The 21,439-nt window shown below is 38.0% G+C and overlaps 1 protein-coding gene across 1 annotated transcript in view; it reads left to right on the top strand.

Annotated features, from left to right (window-relative positions):
• Window positions 1-5,457: 5,457 nt before the first annotated feature.
• The window catches only part of LOC141908146 (aspartate--tRNA ligase, mitochondrial-like), a 70,074-nt gene continuing 54,092 nt past the window's right edge, over window positions 5,458-21,439 (top strand). Inside the window, exons 1-11 of the mRNA XM_074798022.1 lie at window positions 5,458-5,598; window positions 5,762-5,922; window positions 6,245-6,343; window positions 6,620-6,715; window positions 7,241-7,364; window positions 7,686-7,732; window positions 7,808-7,879; window positions 8,372-8,476; window positions 9,045-9,236; window positions 9,398-9,505; window positions 10,154-10,201. Coding sequence (XP_074654123.1) covers window positions 5,484-5,598; window positions 5,762-5,922; window positions 6,245-6,343; window positions 6,620-6,715; window positions 7,241-7,364; window positions 7,686-7,732; window positions 7,808-7,879; window positions 8,372-8,476; window positions 9,045-9,236; window positions 9,398-9,505; window positions 10,154-10,201 — 1,167 coding nt within the window. The 5' untranslated portion in view covers window positions 5,458-5,483. The remainder of the gene's footprint in view (window positions 5,599-5,761; window positions 5,923-6,244; window positions 6,344-6,619; window positions 6,716-7,240; window positions 7,365-7,685; window positions 7,733-7,807; window positions 7,880-8,371; window positions 8,477-9,044; window positions 9,237-9,397; window positions 9,506-10,153; window positions 10,202-21,439) is intronic.

Genomic DNA, 21,439 nt, shown 5'->3' with positions numbered 1-21,439 from the left:
CAATATTAAGAATTACTGAAATCATACAAAAGTCATTATTAACCGACAATAAAGTTAATTCGATAATAGGAATATTGTTTAGCTGACAATTAAAATCTAGGGTTATTACTAGGATATAGGAAGTCAAATTGCCAAAACAAACTATAGCTAAAACTATAGCTACATAGCTCAATAATTTACCAATTGTTTAAATATCTATAATAAAGATGAATTAAAATGATCTGAAATTATTCTAGTATAGACATCAGACCTCTATGTTGTTTAATTTACATGTAACGGTCCACACGGCTGATCTTATATCCAGCCTCATATTCTATTGTCACTAGTCTTAAACAGTGATGTATTTATGCTGCTGAACTACTATTAATTATTGTGGTCTTAAGCCGCAATCAATTTCGAGGAATTTTTTCCCCTACAAAAAACATGGCAGCCAGTATTATTCAAATTAATGTGTAAATTATAATCAGTGCTTGTTAGTATGGTCTGCCTCAAAGGATGTTCTTTTTTCTTATTTCAGCTAAACTCTATCCTGGAAATAATGGTCTTCGATTGGTAAACGACAACCAAAAGTAGACGACTACTGATGCCGATGAAAACTGCAGATGTCCAGATGCGAAGTTGTGGAGCCAGCAGCGAGTTACGACCCAACTATGGATTTCTTCAACGAGATGGTGGATTTCTACAAACATTATGATTCAGGAGCAGCAGTAGCGGATCTTATAAACACTCGAGGAGCAGCATGGACAATAGCGCATCTTACAATAGTGTATCTTATAAACACTCTAGGAGCAGCTAGTGAATCTTATAAACACTTGAGGAGCGGCTAGTGAATCGTATAAACACTTGAGGTGCGGCTAGTGAATCGTATAAACACTCGAGGAGCAGCTCGTACCTATTATATAAACATCGACTCAGGAGCAGCTAGTGAATCTTATAAACACCGACTCAGGAGCAGCTAGTGAATCTTATAAACACCGACTCAGGAGCAGCTAGTGAATCTTATAAACACCGACTCAGGAGCAGCTAGTGAATCTTATAAACATCGACTCAGGAGCAGCTAGTGAATCTTATAAACACCGACTCAGGAGCAGCTAGTGAATCTTATAAACACCGACTCAGGAGCAGCTAGTGAATCTTATAAACACTAAGGAGCAACAGAGACAATAGTGGACTTCAAAGTATAGTAAAGTAATGATTTATACTTACACTTCACACTTGTACAAACTGGTCTAAAAAATTTACCAGATTACAGTCTACTTATAATGAATTATTTAATGTAATTGAAGTTAGGATAATTAGAGTTCTACGTTTGAATATTTCAATAAAATCACATCCTTATACTTTAAAGTGATTGGGTGAACTGTTTTCGTGGAGACAAATCTGTAAACCTAGGAGTCATTCTGTTTTGTAATCTGACTGTAAGTTCCTGCTCAGTCTCATCATGGAGGTACGTCCATGGTCTCATAAAATTTACGCTGCATGATTTTGATTTTTGCTCCCAGAAAGATTAGTTAAGTTGCTGACGCTGTTTAAATGATCACGTCCACCGCCTGGTTTTGACTCTAGGTCGGTTGAGTTATGTCTAAACTGAAATATAATATCAACATGATATTGTGATCTTAAACCCAGATAATTTTTATACTTAGTTAAGCATAGCTTTGAATGTTTTGTGATAATGTCATATAAACCTGTTTTCCATATCAGCCTGCCATGATTGGATGAATTGGCCTTTTAGTCTTCTATCAATCAATCTTAGTAATAGTGGTTAATTTTATATTTCCTCGGCGTGAAAATAATGTGCTTAGCCTAAACATTTTAAGTAGCAAGGATTTTAAAAAGTTGCATGTGCGAAAATATGTGGAATGTGTATAAATTTTTAGACTTAAATGAACTTTGAACTTTAGACGTAATAAAAACTTAATATGCGTAATTTTCTCATTATTGGATTACGATGATGTTTTAAAAATCATGCAGGGCCAAAAAGTGTCGGGCCGCACCTATAGTTCTGTGCACCTGGCTGTGCTTTTTTAACATTTGTTTTGAAACCAATTTCTGCGATTGGAAATCATTTAAATGTATCTTAAGATTTTTATGGACATCTGACCAGTCCGGTGTGCCTTAAATAGTTGTACAAAAAATTTGAGAGCAGCTAGTAATTGCCTGAGTTCACGATGGACCATAACATTAGGCAGTATTCTGCGAGTATTTACTGAACTGTGGATGTACTATTCTCATGGCTTTGATATTTTCAAAGGCCCATATTAGGGAATTTGTATGACATGACGGATTTGACCGGACTTGACCAATTAGTTGAATATATCGATTTTCACCTAGAATTTTAACTTTATAAGAGCTTTTTCCATTGCTCTATATGATGATCATACGTGGATATTTGAAATCAGAAACTTCATCTTAATGAAAATATAAATAGGAAAATATTCTAATTGACCAATCGCTTAGAAATTAACTATGATTCTAATAAAGTTGGATACAAAATTATTGGTAGATATTTCAGGGCCTACTAAAATATACATGCAGGCAAAGTTTACTTGTTAAGATGAGACAGTTATAAACTAGTTATATATATATTATTTATCAATTAAACTTGATTGTCGGTTAATAGATTATTTTTGTAAATAATATATTGATACTTCTTTAAAGATTGAGGTAATACTTAACACCACATTCTGTGTGCTGTTTAACCATTTTCATTAATGAATTTCTCAGCGGATATAGTGTCTAGGGCAATATCGAGATCTGGGTATTACATATGGGGAAGTAGACTTAGGGTATAGTTGCTATATGTGATTTTAGAAACTGTGATTCAGTCTCTACACCTTGACGAATGTGAGATAAACCAAAGCTTTAATTGATTCATTTCCTGTTAGTCATGTTTGGATGAAGCTGAATGATTATTGTTTAACCAATGATTAGAATATAGCTAGGACGAATTAGGACAATTAGCCAATTACTTAATATCTAGTGAATTCAATATCTAATGTAAGATTAAAGATTATTTTCAGGTAATTGTATGTAGATATAATCAAACTGATAAGATATAGCTGACAGATATGTATTTCAACACATTTATTTGTATCTAAGTGAATCCATCACATCCATCAACTAGTTAATACATGATATATCTATTTGCCAAAATCATTTTAAGGCAGATTTACTTTCGATCCAATTGAGATCAACAAATCTGCATATCGGACACACTATCATGAATTTTGATGGTTGAATATTACAATTTCATTGTGTATTTTAGATTGAGAGCCTTATTCTGACAGGAAATCCTTAACTTAGGTCTTATTCCTCTAGCTAATATCTCTCCTTAACTAATCTCTCCTTCAAACTATTATAGAATCATTTCACCAAGCACCGCACCAAGGAGGTCCTGCCGAAAAAAAGGTTTTCAGTCGTCGTACACAGTGTACTGTAAAAGGTCAAATATAGAAATGACTAAGGCATGCAATTTCTAAGTAACCACTTGAATGTGTATTTATCTCAAACTCTGATGTAATGATGGATTCAAATAGTGATAAATTCAAATTAGAAGTTAAAATAATGATTAATTGAAACTTGTATCATGTGAAATTCTTGAGCTTAGCCTAATTAATTCAATATCTTTAAAGTGTACTGGTACGTTAGAAGAGAAATATAGCAATCTAACTAAGATAATATATTAATGACATATCTATAACGAAGATTGATTCGATATCTTCATAATAGTGTTAAATCCTAACTGGATGAGTTGGCGAGATAAGACAATTTTGAATGTTTTAGTTTTGTTGATAGCTGTTTGAACTTCTATTGTAAATGTGTAAATCCACATCCGGAGGTTGAGTAGTTTTCATACTAATGATCACAATTAGCTTCAAGTCTGGTTGTTTAATGATAAACGATTGTTTTCGTAAAGCGGTGAATTATAAGCGCTTCGACGAACAAAATCTGGTTGATACAATTTACATGAATGAAAAACAGCTATAAACTTTACCAAATACAGTTCACGTGTTTGTTCATAAAGAACATGCTGTACAATACCTGCAATTTAGCAAGGTATAATTGTTGTCATGAGAATAAAACGACATGTTCATCATTCAGTTTAGTTTAAAGCAACTTTTCACCCTCATGCTTTTCAGTGGTTTATGTGAGGATATATGATCAGTGTTTGGTTAATTCTCTTAGTTTATAGTTTGTACATCTATAGTTGGACTGTTTTTGAAATACAGTCCACGTGTTTGAGGAACTTACATTATAATTCCTCAAACACGTCATCTGGCATTTTCTATTATGTTGTATGAAAATAAATATGATTCACGTTTAAACCTTACGATCATTTCATGAGGTTTTTAGCAACAATCAAAGGTTGATGCTTTCCTATGGAAATACCGATTCCAATCAAGGTCTTTTCCAAGAAAGATGAGCAGTTTCTTGAGAAATATAAACATGACATCAACCTATATTGCAACGTGATAGTACTAATCACATCAGCACATGAATTCTCAAACCCTTGGGGCTTTGCTCGGCCTGCGCAATACTTATTGCAAAATCTCTTTTCTGGCGTCTTTAACACTTTTTCATCATATTGCATGTAGTGATAATGTTTGTAGACTTTAATCTTTCAAAAGCTTGTTCAAACGAATGAAGCCCTTGGGCTCGGACCTGCTTAATTTCATCGGTTTTTTCTACCGCATGAGTTGTCTTCGAATAAATAATATTGACTTTTAATAATTTGTTGGAGGAATGCATTGAAATGCTCAAATTCTTCTTTTAATTTCTATGTTATTGAATGCAAATGTGATATTATGCAAAATAAAAGTAAATTTCTTGTTTGTTTATTCACTCATTCAGCACTGTTGCTGTCCCAAATTTTATCCAAAGTGGCTATTCGTATAATGACTATAAGTAATTTGTATGTTGTAATGACTAAAATTTAATAAAACTTTGTTCACATTTCTGGTTTTTGCAGTAAAATTTCAATTTAAAAACTTGATTGATTTAAAAACAAAATTGATTATCTATTATTACAATTATGCCCCTCCTCTGTTGCAAAATTGAATGATATGATGATATAGCAGTGGTTTAAATGGGGGGTAATGGTGCTGCCCAGTAAGCTTATGGTTTGGATGCTTGTAATAATGTAGTTGTCAATTCAATAATTCAGGCTTGAAATAATGTAGTTGTCAATTGTACATTTTGGGGCTCGAATCCACTTTCAAGTAATCTTCGATATCAGCTAAAACCCGAACTGGATTCTATTCACTTTCATTTATTCACTTGGATTCTATTCGCCCGAAACGAGAAACATCAAGGGGTGGTTGGGTTCTTTAGACAGACCGGCCAGCGCGATATGGATGCCCTGATTTAGATATCTTCGGAGTTACCCTTTTATTGGCTAGCTTCACATCAGCAAGCCCTCTACAATTCACTGCTGTCCCTGATTTTGTATTTTGACATGTGAACTGGAGCGTATCATATCAATGATGTTAACGAGAGTTTATAGGACTATCATCACTGAAGTGATGAAGAAAAGTAGAGCAACAATAAATATTTCATATCGCATAATTAATAGAAACATATACACATCATTTACAGGTAAGTGACAGATTTTTTGTGTTTATTCATCTGCTATTGCTAATAAAGTAGTGTTTGGATCAGCAGTATCAGGCGGCGGTTACGGCTTCGTATTTGCCTTGGCGACTGAACTGCTGTGCTGAGTGTTGGTTCAGTTAATGATTATTTCAGTATTCATTTTCAGGCTATCAGCGCTGTAGATCTCACACGTGTGGTGATTTAAGCCAAACAGATGAAGGTCGACAAGTGACGCTGTGCGGATGGTTGCAGTATCAACGTTACGGGTTGTTCTTTACTTTACGAGATGCTTACGGCGCAACGCAAGTTATTCTACCCACAGAAAAGGTCAGGGTTCATTATATTTCCTTGTTTCTTTGATTAACAGGGTCCCTATGACTCCGCTTTTCCTTAAAAATTCCTAAATGCTGTTGAAGGTGCTTGAAACTCTTAATTTTGAACAAAATACTCAAAATTCCTTCCATTTTGAGAAATAAGCGAATAGGACTTTTTGTCTAGTTTGTAGTTGCACAGTAGACTACCCCTAAATCAGTGCAGTTGTAACAAGGATATATTTAACCCAGTTACTGACTTAACAACCGTGGCAGCACTGTAGGTCTAAGTATGGCTTCATTAAAGTCCTGTGCATTACATTTACTCTATTTTGTAGGATGATAAACTAGTAGAATTAATTTCGCGACTGAATTACGAATCAGTGTTGAAAGTGAGTGGTATGGTCAAATGTCGGCCGCCTGGTCAAGAAAATAAGGTAAACCTTCTCTCTAGTTTCACAGTAAGATTTAGCCCTTTACATTTAACAGATTGAATTCAATTCCTATCATTTTGAGAAAGTTGAAATTTTCAACTCAAATCTAAAGCTGTTCATTTCTAATTGTTCGAACTGCCAACTGGGAACATAATTATAACCAATGCATTATAAGATACCACTGTAGATCTTAGATTATGTATATAAAAAAAAAATTTATGATGTCACATTTATTGAGTGTATATTCGTTCTGTTGGTACTTTTTTTCCACGCTGAAAGAACATGAAAACTGGCGACATAGAAATCCACGCGACGGATATCGAAGTACTCAACGAAGCCGTAGTGACTCCATTTGAAATACGAGACCAACGAAAGGTAGATAAGAGAAAAATGAACCAAGAGTGGACAAACAGTTAAAGAACTTAATAATGTCATACAAGCTTGACACTATATACGGGGGGGGGGGGGGGGTCTATAGTGCCCCTTCTACTGGGATACAATGTATAAATGTGTTTTCCATTAAATTGGTATTGTTACCCCCGGCCTATAACTATAGCTCGAGCCACCAGTCATCTCTCCCTGGGAAGAAATAACATCAAAGCAACCCTACTCAGTGTTCAGGAGTCATCTATCAGGCCAGGTACCCATTTACTCTTGGGTGAAGAGAGGCAATGAGGATGTGTATCTTGCCCTGGGGCACTACGGGGACGGGGTGCGAACCCACGACCTGCATTCCCAGAATCTAACACTTTAACCGCTATCCCACACCCCACCTCAAAGGGTATATAAAGGCTACAGCTGCCCAGCCGGACGGCCGGGTTGACTCTTAACCTCAGCAGAAATGAGAAAAAATGTATTTTCTTTCAGCCTTACAAGTGATATGTATTTTTCTTCAATTAGGTTAAAGAGACAATGCGTATGGAGTATCGATATCTGGATTTACGGTCAGCATGGATGCAGCGAAATCTTCGACTACGGTCGCAAGTTACGATGAAAATGCGCCAGTTCCTTTGTGATGATAACGGTAAATAGAGATCTGTTAACTCACAACTAATCCTTTTAGATTCTGTGCTTGTATACAACGTATACAGCCTGTGATAAAAGATGCAAATAATTTCAACTCTTTGTCACAAATGGATTATTTGGAATTTTTAGCCCTCTTTCAGCTATTATTGCATTCACATTTCTTTAGTCCATCAATCCATTGACTGAATCTAGTTAGTCTTTTAGGAATTTTTCATCAAAATTGGACCGATCGGAATCAAGATTGGTTGCTATTGTTGTTTTCACTTTTTGCACACTTTTTCAAAAGCCACTGAATTCATTTCTCTATTTCTGCTTTAAGGATTTGTTGATGTAGAAACTCCGACATTATTTCGTAAAACACCAGGGGTGAGTTTGATTTGTAATGTGCCAAGATTTATCTCATAATGATTTCTTGTCTTTACCATGATAGCTTTTTTTTAGGGCGCCCAAGAATTTGTCGTTCCCACGAAGCATGCCGGAAAATTCTACTGTTTACCTCAAAGCCCACAGCAGGTATCTGTCACTCTTTGACTTAGATCATTTAGGAAATGAATGAATCAACAACGATGTCAGACCTGGGTCCGACTACTATTTAAGGGTAGTTTCTACTTTTCTACCAAAAACATCAAACAAAAGACACTCAAAATTTGAATAATATGCAGTTCATTTTCAATTAAACTACTTTTTTTAATGTCAAATTACTCTCAATTTCTTGGTGTACTACAAATAAAGATGTCTGTCCCAGGTCTGTGATGTATCAGTGGTATATTTCAATCGCATCATCTGAAAATGAATGAATTAACAACAATGTAAATCCGACTCGCTTGACTGGACTAGACTCCACCCTCCTTACTCAGCGCCGGTCAGAGCCATCATCTGGTCATAGTGGCTGTGATCTAAAAATAGCTCTTATCTGAAGATTTAAGAAATATCTCTTGCCAATGGACGTAGTAATTTCGTCATTCACATCTAATGAATACATTGTATTTCTATTTATTGCTGTAGTTTAAGCAGTTGTTGATGGTTGGTGGTTTAGATCGCTACATGCAGATCGCGCGATGTTACCGGGACGAGTCGAATAGACCCGACCGCCAACCGGAATTCACTCAGGTTAGTTACGACATTTCGCTCCAAAACTGAACTGACTTCGTGTAAGATCAACTTTACTGAAACAATTATACAACTAGAACAATTAGGCTAAAAGAAGTCGATACCTTTTCTCATTCTGTTAAGCTCAAAAGTTCAACTCAACAAACTACATGGTCAAACTACATGTAGTCTTATCAGGTTTGAATGTATGAATCTACAATAAAGGATGTGTTGACAAGGGCAGTGGTTTATCTTGTAGTGGAAACTAGTTTGATGATACCATCAGTTTTGGATCTTTATAGAGGAGGTTGGGTCAACTAGGGTTGGGTTTGTACAACGCTAAGTCGCGCGATGCCTTTAGGTTCAAATCTCTGGGAGAGAGGATGATATGTGTCTACTGTGGATAATTCTTGCCAAATCATCGGATTCAAAACCCAGCGAGGGAAAGATAAAGGGTAGCAGTGGTGCTGCCATCAGACTTGACTCTGCAATACAAACTCTTCTTAATATACGGTCATTCTTAAACTTCATGATCATAATGATAAGTTATCGTAAAGCCTTAATGTGCTTACCTACAATTTCATTACAGTTGGATTTAGAGATGTCGTTTATTGGTCGCGAGGACATCTATTGTCTGATCGAAAATCTTCTCGTCCATTCGTGGCCGAAACACTTACCGGCCCTAACGACGCCACCTCCGTTTCCCAGGCTGAAATATACTGATGTAATGAACACATTCGGCACCGATGCCCCCGATGTCAGATACAGCTCATGTATGTTGGTAGGTTCTCGTTTCATTTCTTCTTTATGATTCCTTGATTCCGTAAAAAACTCCTTCAAAAACGGACACTAATCTATAGAAGTCAGTGCTGTTTTTATACACTGTAACGTTGCTTCGTTTTCGATGTGTTTTAATGATAGATTTATGTATGTATTTTACAGTTACACGATATAACGGATGTATTAAAGGATTCCGGCGTGGACATATTTACGAAAATACTCGCGCAGAACAGAACTTCGGCTCAAGCTATTTGTATCAAACAGGGCATGGTAAATTTTACTTTTATAAAGTAAACTTTTCATTCATTTCTTATGAATGTGATACTGAATTTTGATTCTCGATACCAGTAACTTATCATAGTCTGGTTACAAAAATTACAATTACAGTTAGGATTAAAAAATTCACGGCTCTGTTTTGCAAAAACACTTCATTTGATTAATATTAACTTCATTAATGAAGAAATAGTTATAGTTATAGTTATAGTTCATTTTGCATAATAGATGAAAACTATAATTCTGAGTGGATCAATATTTTTCTAAGGCACATGTAATGTCATAAAGGGTGCTGAGATCTGTTGAAAATAATCTTGAAAGCACAATTTCATCAAATACCATCACTGTTGGCCTGGATCCACCCCTGTGTAGTTCCGACATGTGACATTCAATCAGCATTCATCTGATTGTTGATTGTCCGAGGCTTCAGTTGCATACTCAGGGTATTTTATTCCGAAAATAAACTACTAACAAATGGACTATAAATGCCAGACACTAGACTGGACTATAAATGCCAGACACTAGACGTTTTATCGCCGCGCTTTCGAAAAACTGATCGTAGTAATTGCCTTCGTTTTCTGCTTCTGAAAACGATCGATTTACACGAGAAGTACATTTGTTTTTTTTTTTCGTCGTCGTTTGCAGGATCATTTCAAGAAGAAGGACGTAAATCAATTAGAAGAATCGTTTAAGGTAAACGCACTATAAATCTTTTCATTATATGTACTGTATATATCGTTGATGATAATAGCGTCGATGAAGTGTTCAATGGTTTCTCAGGGACGACTAACGTCTGTATGTATTAGTCGAGCAATCTACGAGATTAAGCTTTCGTTATCTGTAGCTAGACACTGCCTCATTTAGATTAAGCATTGAACGACCGTCGCGGACCTCTCGTCTGTTTAAATAATGGTTGCTTTCTCTCTGGTTTAACCAATGATCTGTGGCGCGGGTCCATGATTCGAATGCAGAATAGAATTGGATTAGCGGATCCGAGGGCTGGTTCCATAGTCGAGACTTAAGACCAAAATAGGTCTTAAATCGACTGGTCTTAAGTTGTTAGATAAGCTATAGAACAAAGATAGTCTTAGACCGGTCCTAAGTCTAAGCCGTGACTATGGAACCGGCCCCAGGAATTTAGAATAGGGGCGATCGAGGCTACAAAACGGATAGGAAGGATTGAAATTTGGGAGTTTTCCGGTTCGGATACTTCAGTATCGCGATGAATTTGCTTTGAAGTTTCGTCGAAGTTTTGTTCGATTCTCTTCTGATATTTTACATCAAAGTTGTAACGATTAAAGCATCGTGTATTTAGTAGTTGTTCTACATTGAGGAATGACGTGGTTATTGATCATTTGATCTCTTTTATCGGGGATTGGTGCTTCGCTGCTGCTGCTGCGTACAAGAGAATCATTTCAAGCAAAAAGTGCCCTGCTTTCTTGAAGTACATTCCTGTTATCTATAGATTGGGTGAAGCTTGCATAAGTTATTATCAGATGAGTAACCATGTTACCTAAATCATCTACTATTTTTAGTCCTAGTTTGTCATTCAAATTTGATGTACTCTGCGTAAGCCACAGTGCAGAATCCAATGGCAAAATCTGAGGATCTTACCAAATTTGGAGGGTTAGATCAATTGGAAAAGGGCATTCTGGCAGTGACAAATTATTAAAAAGCTTTTTTCACCTTCATTGTGTCCTTTTTTAGGGAAATAAGGTGTTCAAAATATTGAGGGTCTTGCAGAAGTTGCCAGCTATATCACAGTACGGTTACTACCTAAACCTTAGTCTGGTTACTGAATGTATAGTTATTATCTGGTACTGACTAAACAGTTATCACTGACTATATCACAGTCCAGTTTCTGACATAAACCCTAGTCCTTTTACTGACTGAACTGCAGTACGGTTACTGACTAGATGGTTGTCTGGTAACTAGAATAAACTGTATTGTCCGGTTACTGACTAGGTAGGACGTAGACCGACATATCATGCGTACTGTAGATCGGATCTTAAAAAAATTGCCTCACATTTTACTCGACATGAAATGAAATCATGTGATCAATTGTTGTAATAAATTTACGATGCTGAATTTGTGTGCAAGCGATCGATCAAATCACTAAAACTGGTGCGACGACGGAGGACATTCACTCGCATGCCGGTGCGACGACGGAGGACACTCCGACACTCGCGTGTGGGTGCAGAATGCGAAACGAAAACACGTTTCACTATTAATAAGCCTTTAATCAATTGTTACGACGACGGATGAAGACGAGGAGTTTTGTACCTGACGACGACTGGTTCTATAATCAATCATTTAATATAACATCATGGTTGGACAGTCGTCTGTAGCCGCGCTTCTTGCGCCGATAATAAATAAACAATTGGTTGTCATCGTCGATTGATCAGCCGTTTGTGACGACCCGACAACGAGGAGGAACAGCAGACGTGAATTATACATGTGAACATTCTGCTCTTATTCATGGCTAACATCCGGTTTTACATGTTCTTCATTTGACATAATTATGGAACTGTAATTCTAACCGCGATCGCGATGATAAGGCCCAGTTTATTTCAATTCTATAACGAACGTAAGAAATTAAAACTGGATTAATTTTTCGGATTTGAATGTGAAACCAGGGAATTTTTAGATCACCTGACCATTGAGATTTGAACAGGTTTCGATGAGTGATAGATAAGCATGTATATTATTGCGTCTACCTGGCCACGAGGGAAATTACTAGAGAAAATAAAAACATCCAATTCATTTCCGTTTCAATCGATTCAATGAAATTCAATATTATATTTTTTCTCTGTATGAAAACTGATTAAAATTTGTTATTCAGAAGAATTTTTAGGCAAATTGATTTCCATAGGGTTGTGGAGCTCCAAACAATACACAGTGCCTCTGTTCATCTTAAAGTGAAAGATTTGAGGGAAAATTAAATAAACTTTTAATTGAAAGCGACTGAATGATGTAATAGTAATTTATTTTATTTCATCTGACTCGAGTAATAACAATTTTGTTATGATGTAAACACAACAGAAACATATATAAACATTTTCATATCACCAACATAGAATAAATTTCAACTTTACTTTCACAAACTTTACGTATAAACTCAGATCGATGATAATATGACAAAATGTTGTTTCATAGTTAGTAAAGCTAGGGGATACATGGAGGATATTTCACTAGTTTTTGACAGGTGCTTGATCATGAGCGGATTTTCTGAGAAATAGGGCCATTTCGCAATAATAATGAGCATCTGGCTGTCTAGAATACGGAATCCTTAAATTTCATTTATCTTTTTGGCATTTATGCATCATTATCGTATTTCTACAAAAGCATTTCACGCTAAGAATGTCAGATTTTAGATGATCTGATTTAAATTCAACACAGATATGCGTCCAGAGGGCAGCTCCGAGAAATGATCAATGGGGTTAGTTTCACGTGTACACGGTTTTGGTATCCACTAGTAAGAATGTCCATCAATCACGAAAATCTTTGTTTTGTGGTTTGATAGTATAGAAAATCTCATCCATGTACCCGTGGAAGGGAGGGGGTCATCATATTTACATACATCGCTTACGATAACTATAAACTGTTGTAATATTATATTATGTATAAACAGTGTCGTAGAATATTTCTTTGACTGTCACAGTTTATTTGTACATCACAGAATCACAAATATATTCAAGACCTAGAACCATAGTTGTAAGAGATTAAAGAAAACCTTAGGATTTAAATCGAAAAGAGTTTAACTCTGAAATCAATTTACATAAGTTCTTCATCGGTGAACAAGAATTATTAATCAGTTTAATCAGTTTATTTAAGAATTAGACAATAGGCAAAGGTTTTACAGGAGCAGTTAAAAACCTAGCTGGGCAGATTATCTACAAATTCATCATTAAAAATTGAAAGCAAACATTCTGAAAATCATTCTGAAAATCCGCACCCAAAAACGTCGAATCCGTTTTTTTCTAAACCCACGCGTTATCGTCGTCGTTATTGTCATCAGTGAGTTCGCAGTACGAGTCCCGACGCGTGCGCTGCGGTCGCATGCAGCAACGAATAAAATAGCACATTAAAACGAGCGCGAGAATCGCGAGTACGAGCAGGAAACCGAGCGCGACGTAAACGATCGTCCGGTCAGTCGCGTCCATACAATTGTCCATACGGAAATGTAACTCGGTCAGCGGCACATCGGTCCACGCCTCGGGCCACAGACATTTATACATACGCGCGTCGTTGACATTGACGACGCTGATGTTACTGCGATGAACCCATTTAAGAAAGTTCAGTAACTCGCACGTACAGTGGAATGGATTGTGCGCCAGGTCGAGTACGTTTAAACGATGTAAACCGTTAAACATATCGATGTTCACCGAGTCGAGATGATTGTGCGAGATGTTCACGTACTCGAGTTGCCCCTCGCGGTTGAAGACGTCCTTCGCGAGGTGTTTTATAGCGTTGTGACTGAGATCCAGGCGTCGCAGACGCACGGTCGCCGCGAGGATTTTGCGATTCACGAAATGCAGCCCGAGATTGTCGAGCGATAGTTCCTCGAGATGCGTGAGCTGAGCGAAATCCGTCAGCTCGGCCGATTCGAGGTATTTACGTATCGGCATTTTTCCGAGGTGTAGCGTTTTGAGGCGCGGCGTGTACGCCAATGCGCCGTTCAACGACGTAATCCAGTTGTAACTCAAATCTAAATACTGCAGGTCTCGCGATTGTTTGAACGTGTCGCCGGTGATCGAGTTTATCCAGTTATGTCGTAAACTCAGCCGTTTCAATCCGCGCCAACCGAAATTTCCGACGGCTAATAAATGATTGTCGGACAGGTCGAGAATTTGCGGCGAGTGGTCGGCGAACGTGCCGTCCTCGATCGCGATGATAGCGTTTGCCGAGAAATTGGCGCGTACGATCTTCGACGTGGCGGGAAACAATTTGGGGTTCAGGCGCCGTACGACGTTATCGGCGGCGTCGATTTCGCGCAGATTTGGCGTACGCGCCACGAACGAGATATTGGACAGTTTATTACGAGAGACGGATAATTTCGTTAGTTTTTCGAGAGTTTTCGTGAACGCGAGTTCGGTGAGGCGGTTCGCGTCGAGTCGAAGCGTTTCGATATCCGTGTGCGCCGTAAACGTTGACGCCGGCAGACGCGCCAACCGGTTCGACGAAAGATCCACCGATTTCAACGCGAACAAATTGTTCAACATTTCGTCGTTGATTTCGGTGATGGCGTTACGCGCCAACGACAGCTGTTGGAGTCGCGCCAAGCCGACGAACCCGGGTACGATCGATACGTTGTTACGACTGAGGTCGAGGTGTTTCAGATGAGGGAACGCGAGGAACGTGTTCTTGCGAATAAACTCGATTGCGTTCGCCGATAAATCGAGCGTTTCCAGCGTCGATATCTGTAAACCTTTAACGAGTTTGTGGATATTACGGATACCGATCGACGACAGGTACAACGACGAGATCGTCGATAGTTGAAGATCGGCGAGCGCCGAGCGCAGATCCTCGTAAAGTAAGTCCTCGTTACCGGACAGCGACAGCCAGCGTAGGTGATACATCTGTGAAAACACGCCCGGAGTTATACGCACTAGATTACAACGCGATAAATCGAGACGCATCGGTTTCGCTTTACCCCACCACAACGTCACGTCGAGGTCGGCTTTACGTAACGTGCTGATATTATTAAAACTCAAATCGATCGATCGAAGTTCGTACGCGTGTTCGAATCCGGGTTTTAGTTTCGCCGATGTGATAGCGTTGCGACTGACGTTCAACGTTTCGAGTTTCTGTAAATATTTCATGGCGCGGTCGGGCACGCGGCTGAGACGATTACCGTGCAGGTCGAGCAGGCGTAGATTACGCAGATCGCGTAGTTCGAGATTGTTGACGTCGGTCAGTAGGTTACCGCCGAGATGTAGCTGTTCGAGATTACGCAGGTTACGAAACGCGTTGGCGCCGATTTTAACGATTTTGTTGCGTTGAATGCTCAAGCGACGAAGATTCCACAGATGCTCGAACGCGAAGTTCGGGATCATGTCGATGTTGTTTCCGTCGAGTACGAGAATCTCGGTGGTTTCCGGTATGAGAACGCGGATCCGTTGTAGTCCTTTATCGCTACAGTTGATCGACAATCGTTGGATGTCGCAGTGGCAAATCGACGGACACGTTTCACTGGTTAACGCGTCAGTCCGGTGTACGGTCATTAGACTACACAGTAGCACGTACATGCCGACTATCATCGTGTCTTTCATCTTCACTCGCGCCCAGCGATATCGTTTATCCATCTCCAGTCCTATGGTCGGTTTCGTTGCAGTTTTCACTTCGACCTGAAATGAAAGGAATGAATGAATTCTATTTTTCATTGGATCAATGATATGAATCGTATAAACAATGCATTATAACCTGACGATGATCTCTAGGGTGAGATTGAAACGTCGTGTTCTTATATTTTAGATTGGTTCAATAAATAAATTCTCGATTTTAGAATTCTTTTAATTTGTAAATAGTGGGTTTTTCTCTTATTATCTGGTCACCATGTTTGAGTGTGGTTATCGTACTATGATATATACATTTTGAGATATTGATCTAGCCAATGACTGTGGCCTCTGGAATTGAAGGAGTGTGAAACAAAAGTCTGATATCTCGAAAATGTGATTTTATAAAGAGAAATTGTGTGATAACAGCTTTTCATGTAATCTTGAGTCTCAGTACACCCAGTCAGACCTAGTCTTTTTATGTTCGATGTAGCTTGCTTACTTAAGCTAAGGTAGACAGAGGAAGTTCTGTACCGGCAATTTTAACCCATGAGTATTACTAGATAAACACGACCAATGAAAAACTTCTGGCATTGCCTACACTGTTCGTTCCTATTTCACTGTCGTTATTCGAATCTAGTTTCAATTTAGAATTTTAAATCGTTTAAATTTCCATGGCAATTCTATGTGGAATTTATTGTTTAGTCTGTCGCCTGTACGTACTAGCTGGTGATTATCGAAGCGATCGTCTGCTTAGAAAAACTTTCAATTCATTTTTGAACTCGAGGAGGTTTTTCAGCGCGGTGATGTAATTTTACGATTGTCGATTGTAATTTCCGAAATTAGTCTGAGTGTTTGAACCGACGTTGATGAAACCGGTCGCTAGTAAACGGACGGCCGGTCCGACGAGACAATATCGAATAAATTCAAATAAACGATTACTCGAATGACAAATTTGATGAGATGATCGTCGACGACGACGACGTAAATAGTAAATCTTGTTACGAGTCGACGTCGCGTTGAAGAGTTAAAGCCATGCTCCGATTTCCGTTGGCAATTTCATAAAATGATGGATTTTCGTTTGTCGATTTAACGAGAGCCTTCGATCCACAAATCGCGCTTTTCGGATGTCAGTACCGAGTTTTTAACATTCCGATGAATCAGTTGTAGCTCCGTGATTAAACTAATTCGTTAATTGTGGGATTTTGCTATTATCGTAGCCTGTTGTTATTTATCACAGTATTTCAGAGTTAAAGAACAAAACCTACGGAAAAGGGAAACATCTCAGTCACACTAAACTCGATGCTCTGTAGACATCTTTCAGGCCAGTACCCTAATTAGAAGGAGGCATTGAGGGTAAAGTCTCGCCCGAGGAGACTACCGTTATGACCTGAGGTATTCGTAGTTAACCACTCGCTTGTACCACTCCGCGAAAGAGACGTGTCCATAGCGCTGACAAAAATCAAGCCGGAATATAGACTGAATTGTATTCCTTCTGCTGATTGAACCGATGCATAATCGATGAACCTGTCTCGACGGTTGGAAAGAAAATTGGACACGATACGACTGAGGTTTGTCTCTCGATGGCGTACGCCTCCAGACTGCAGCGACGACTGCTTGCAGCTCGGGAGGTTTATACAAACGCACGTGTAGAGAGATGAATCCGATCTGGTTGAATGATATCTGATCATTCTCTGTGTGTGCGTGACTAATTGGATGCAGTTCCAATTAATCCTACACGCTGACCAAACATATAAAACCTGATTGCCTGATTAATGATCGTTAATCACTGCATAATGCAATCTATCCTATCTTGTGCTTAGGCTCTGATAATTCTTCGTAATCTAGTTCAATTTCTTTCAGTTGAATTCGAATTAAATTAGTACATTTTAAGAGTCTATTTGTGAGAAGCCTCACTAACGTTGCTGCTACTGCTGCTGATGCTGCTGCTGCTGATGCTGCGTATCGTTTGTAACCTAACGGAGGTGATTAAGGGTAGACGTTACCGATCAAATGACGAATGAACCTTCGATATTGCGATTCTTGAACCGGCGAACCGCGAGGAATCAATCAAACGCGCGCAGCAAATCGTCTCATTCGTAATATAAACTAGACTGCGACTTTATTGAGTTGGCTTCTCATAGCGACTGTGTATAGCTGTGTATAGCTGTACTGTGCAATGCGGTGTGCTAGCAGAGTCAATCATTGATTTATACACCGCACTTAGGTGTAGGTGAAAGGGTTAAACTGAAACTAAATTGTTTCATCTGTTGATCCATTCCACTTGCTGTATAAACTTTGTGGTTTCAGTTTTGAGAAATCTATGTAATTATATTTCAAAATATATTACACTTAACCAATGAACAATTTCAAACAATGAACAAGATCAACTGTGTATGGTTAAACAGCGTTAAGCAGTCCATCTCTTAATTCTACTGTTACTGATTTAAATTCATATCACTTTTCATTTTTCACCAAATATCTTCATCCAAATTCATCCCAGCAGCGGGCGACGAACTGATTAAGATTTGACGGGTACCAATTCCGTCGTTTATCCGACGTGAATACGAGAATTAAACAAGTTAAATTCATGGCAATTACTTTTTCATGAAACACCGATAAGCAATCGACGCACGTGGAAATCTTTATCGATAAGTAATAATGATTGCGCGATGATTCGATCGCTGGTTTCGATACCGGGGGTTTTTTTATACACGATTATAATCAGACGATGGCTGATTATGATGTGAGTCAGGTAGATCTCATTCTCTCATCATTCATACATGGAATGACACAGACTGTCTTTCATTATTGACAGACTGTGTGTATTCTGGTGACAGACTCTATTGTATAAGAGAACATATACATCTTTCTCACATTCTCAACGTTCGTCATTTGTCCCGTGATGAATGTGCTGCCAACTGTTCCTGATTTTCAGTATTTGTTATCATTTGATAACGAAAAATACTGATTGGATTTGTTTGATGCTGTATAAAACTGAAAGATGTTAATGAGGGTCTTACTGTTGATTACTGATTAATTTGAACAGAAATATGAAAGATGTTACTGAGGGTCTTACTGTTGATTACTGGTTAATTTGAACAGAAATATGAAAGATGTTACTGAGGGTCTTACTGTTGATTACTGATTAATTTGGACAAAAATATGAAAGATGTTACTGAGGGTCTTGCTGTTGATTACTGATTAATTTGGACAAAAATATGAAAGATGTTACTGAGGGTCTTACTGTTGATTACTGATTAATTTGGACAAAAATATGAAAGATGTTACTGAGGGTCTTACTGTTGATTACTGATTTATTTGGACAAAAATATGAAAGATGTTACTGAGGGTCTTACTGTTGATAACTGATTTATTTGGACAAAAATATGAAAGATGTTACTGAGGGTCTTACTGTTGATTACTGATTTATTTCAACATTTTCACTCATATTTCAATGAAAAGTTACTTGAAAAAATACAATTAGTTACTGATAGCACTCTTCAGAGGTTGGCTGCCCTGCCAACAAGCACAATAGCGAACTGCAACACCACTTTCCCTAAATTTTCATGAACAAGTCTCTTAAGTTGAGAGAAAATGGTAATAAAACTGCGTGACTGCATACACACATAGATGACTGCGCTGTACACCACCGTGAGGCACGGACTCATCATTTCACTAATAACTTCCTCCGGCTGCATACATTTTCAATAAAATCTCGGCCATTTCCAGCAGGAAGCGACGATGTAAGTTTTACGCGTTATCGCGAAACACGTTCTAATTTCTTAGTAAAAACGATGGTTACTGCTGCTGCTGCTGCCTCTGCTGCTGCTGTCTATTGCGCGCTTGCAGTTATCATCAGTTCGGTCGTAAATTATTTTTCTCTTGGAATATCCGATATTTCCAACGGGTCCCGCGGTGGTTTTTTGTCACTGAATTTCATCTCTGACTGAGCCTAGGGCTTAGTTATTTAGTTCTGTTAACAATCAGATATTTTCATCTGTCATCTCGTTTTGAGTCGTTTCAATTTTAGCAAAATAAACACTTGCGATATCTCGCAATATTTGCAGTCGTGCAATTTGACGATGGAATCCTATCGTTTTGATACGTAGACCCTCGAGTCTTCAGATTTTACATTTCGATCAAAATTTTGGACACTTATCAAATATCTAAAATCTACAATATGGCCTCAAGTCACTTCGCAAAGAAATTCACTCCCAGCTCAACCACACCCCACTTCTTGAGTGAAACAATTTTTGTCGGAGTAAATCACTAGATAATACTTGGTTCTTGGGCTCCTGTGAGACAGTTTTTCTCATACTATCTGTCTCTGTATCTGTGTATCAGTCTCTGTATCTGTGTATCAGTCTCTGTATCTGTGTATCAGTCTCTGTATCTGTGTATCAGTCTCTGTATCTGTGTATCAGTCTCTGTATCTGTTTATCAGTCTCTGTATCTGTTTATGTATCTGTGTGTCTGTCTTTCAGTTACTTAGTTTTGTTGATAAGTGGTTGATCTTGATGAAACTTGGGTATGATATTAGTATGGGGGTCTAGTTGTGCAGTGCAAAGAATGGGCCTAGCAGCAGAACTAGGCGCTAATAACTGTTTTTCAGGGACAGGTGGATAGAGCAGTGAAATAGTGTCGATAGTTAGTGTGTAAAGGTACTCATCACTGATTAAGTGAGCGCCAACGCGATGGTCAATCGTGATTAAGAGGCTATTTTCACGGTGTGTTCGCTGCTACTGTATCATCAATAGTTTCTATTTTCTCATATTTAGATATATTCATTTGATGGTAGCTCTGCCTGGAGAGAGTCATTAAACGGTTTGAGAGCTCTATAGCGACATCTTCACTCAGTTATACATACATCCTACGTTCTGGCCTTCTCGTAGTAATAAGTCATATATTCACAAAGCACGATAAATGTAGATTTATGATAAAATAAACTAAACTAAGCTGATGCCAATCAAGTCCATGCCTTGTTGACACGGGCCAAATTAAGCCTAACCTAAAACATCAGACCGGGTCCATCCCAAATTTTAGCACAGGTCAAATTATTCCACGTATTAATTTATTCACCTCATATGATTCGTTACGATAAAATTTTGATAATGAGTCATTGAATGATTTACTTGTGAACGCGCTGTCTAGGTACGGGCCAATATCTGACTCGAGTCAGGTCATGCATCTACCGTTTTAATAACTATTGAATATTTTCCATTAATTCTATAAAAGGAACTGAATGAATTAAACCACACTATACCAGTTACTCCCCAGCTAAGTCTTATTTGAGGATACAGTTATAAAACATTCACTGCTGTGTAATGCGGTGTCCGAGCTTTGGGATTTGTCGGCTAAGCACATTCCATTATTCCATTATTTCTCATATTTCTCCAGACACTTTTTATACATTATTATATATATTACCAAAAATTCATAAAGACTATATGAATTTTTGATATAACCCCATTATCCTTACAAAGTTTTCAGATCTCAGATTGCTCGTATAAACTCTTCTGCGCTTTGTTTTAATGTGAAATGTCTAATCTGCATATTGTTTGATCAAGGGTTTACATTTTGTTTTTGTTTGCATAGATCTTATAAACTCCAGTTTAGAGTCTGCATTCACAAGAAAACTAACTCGAAAGTTGTT

The sequence above is a fragment of the Tubulanus polymorphus genome, chromosome 7, assembly GCF_964204645.1.
Source record: "Tubulanus polymorphus chromosome 7, tnTubPoly1.2, whole genome shotgun sequence".
NCBI lineage: Eukaryota > Metazoa > Nemertea > Palaeonemertea > Tubulaniformes > Tubulanidae > Tubulanus > Tubulanus polymorphus.
The sequence above is the reverse complement of the archived record's forward strand: the minus strand, read 5'-3'. Positions and strand labels throughout refer to the sequence as shown.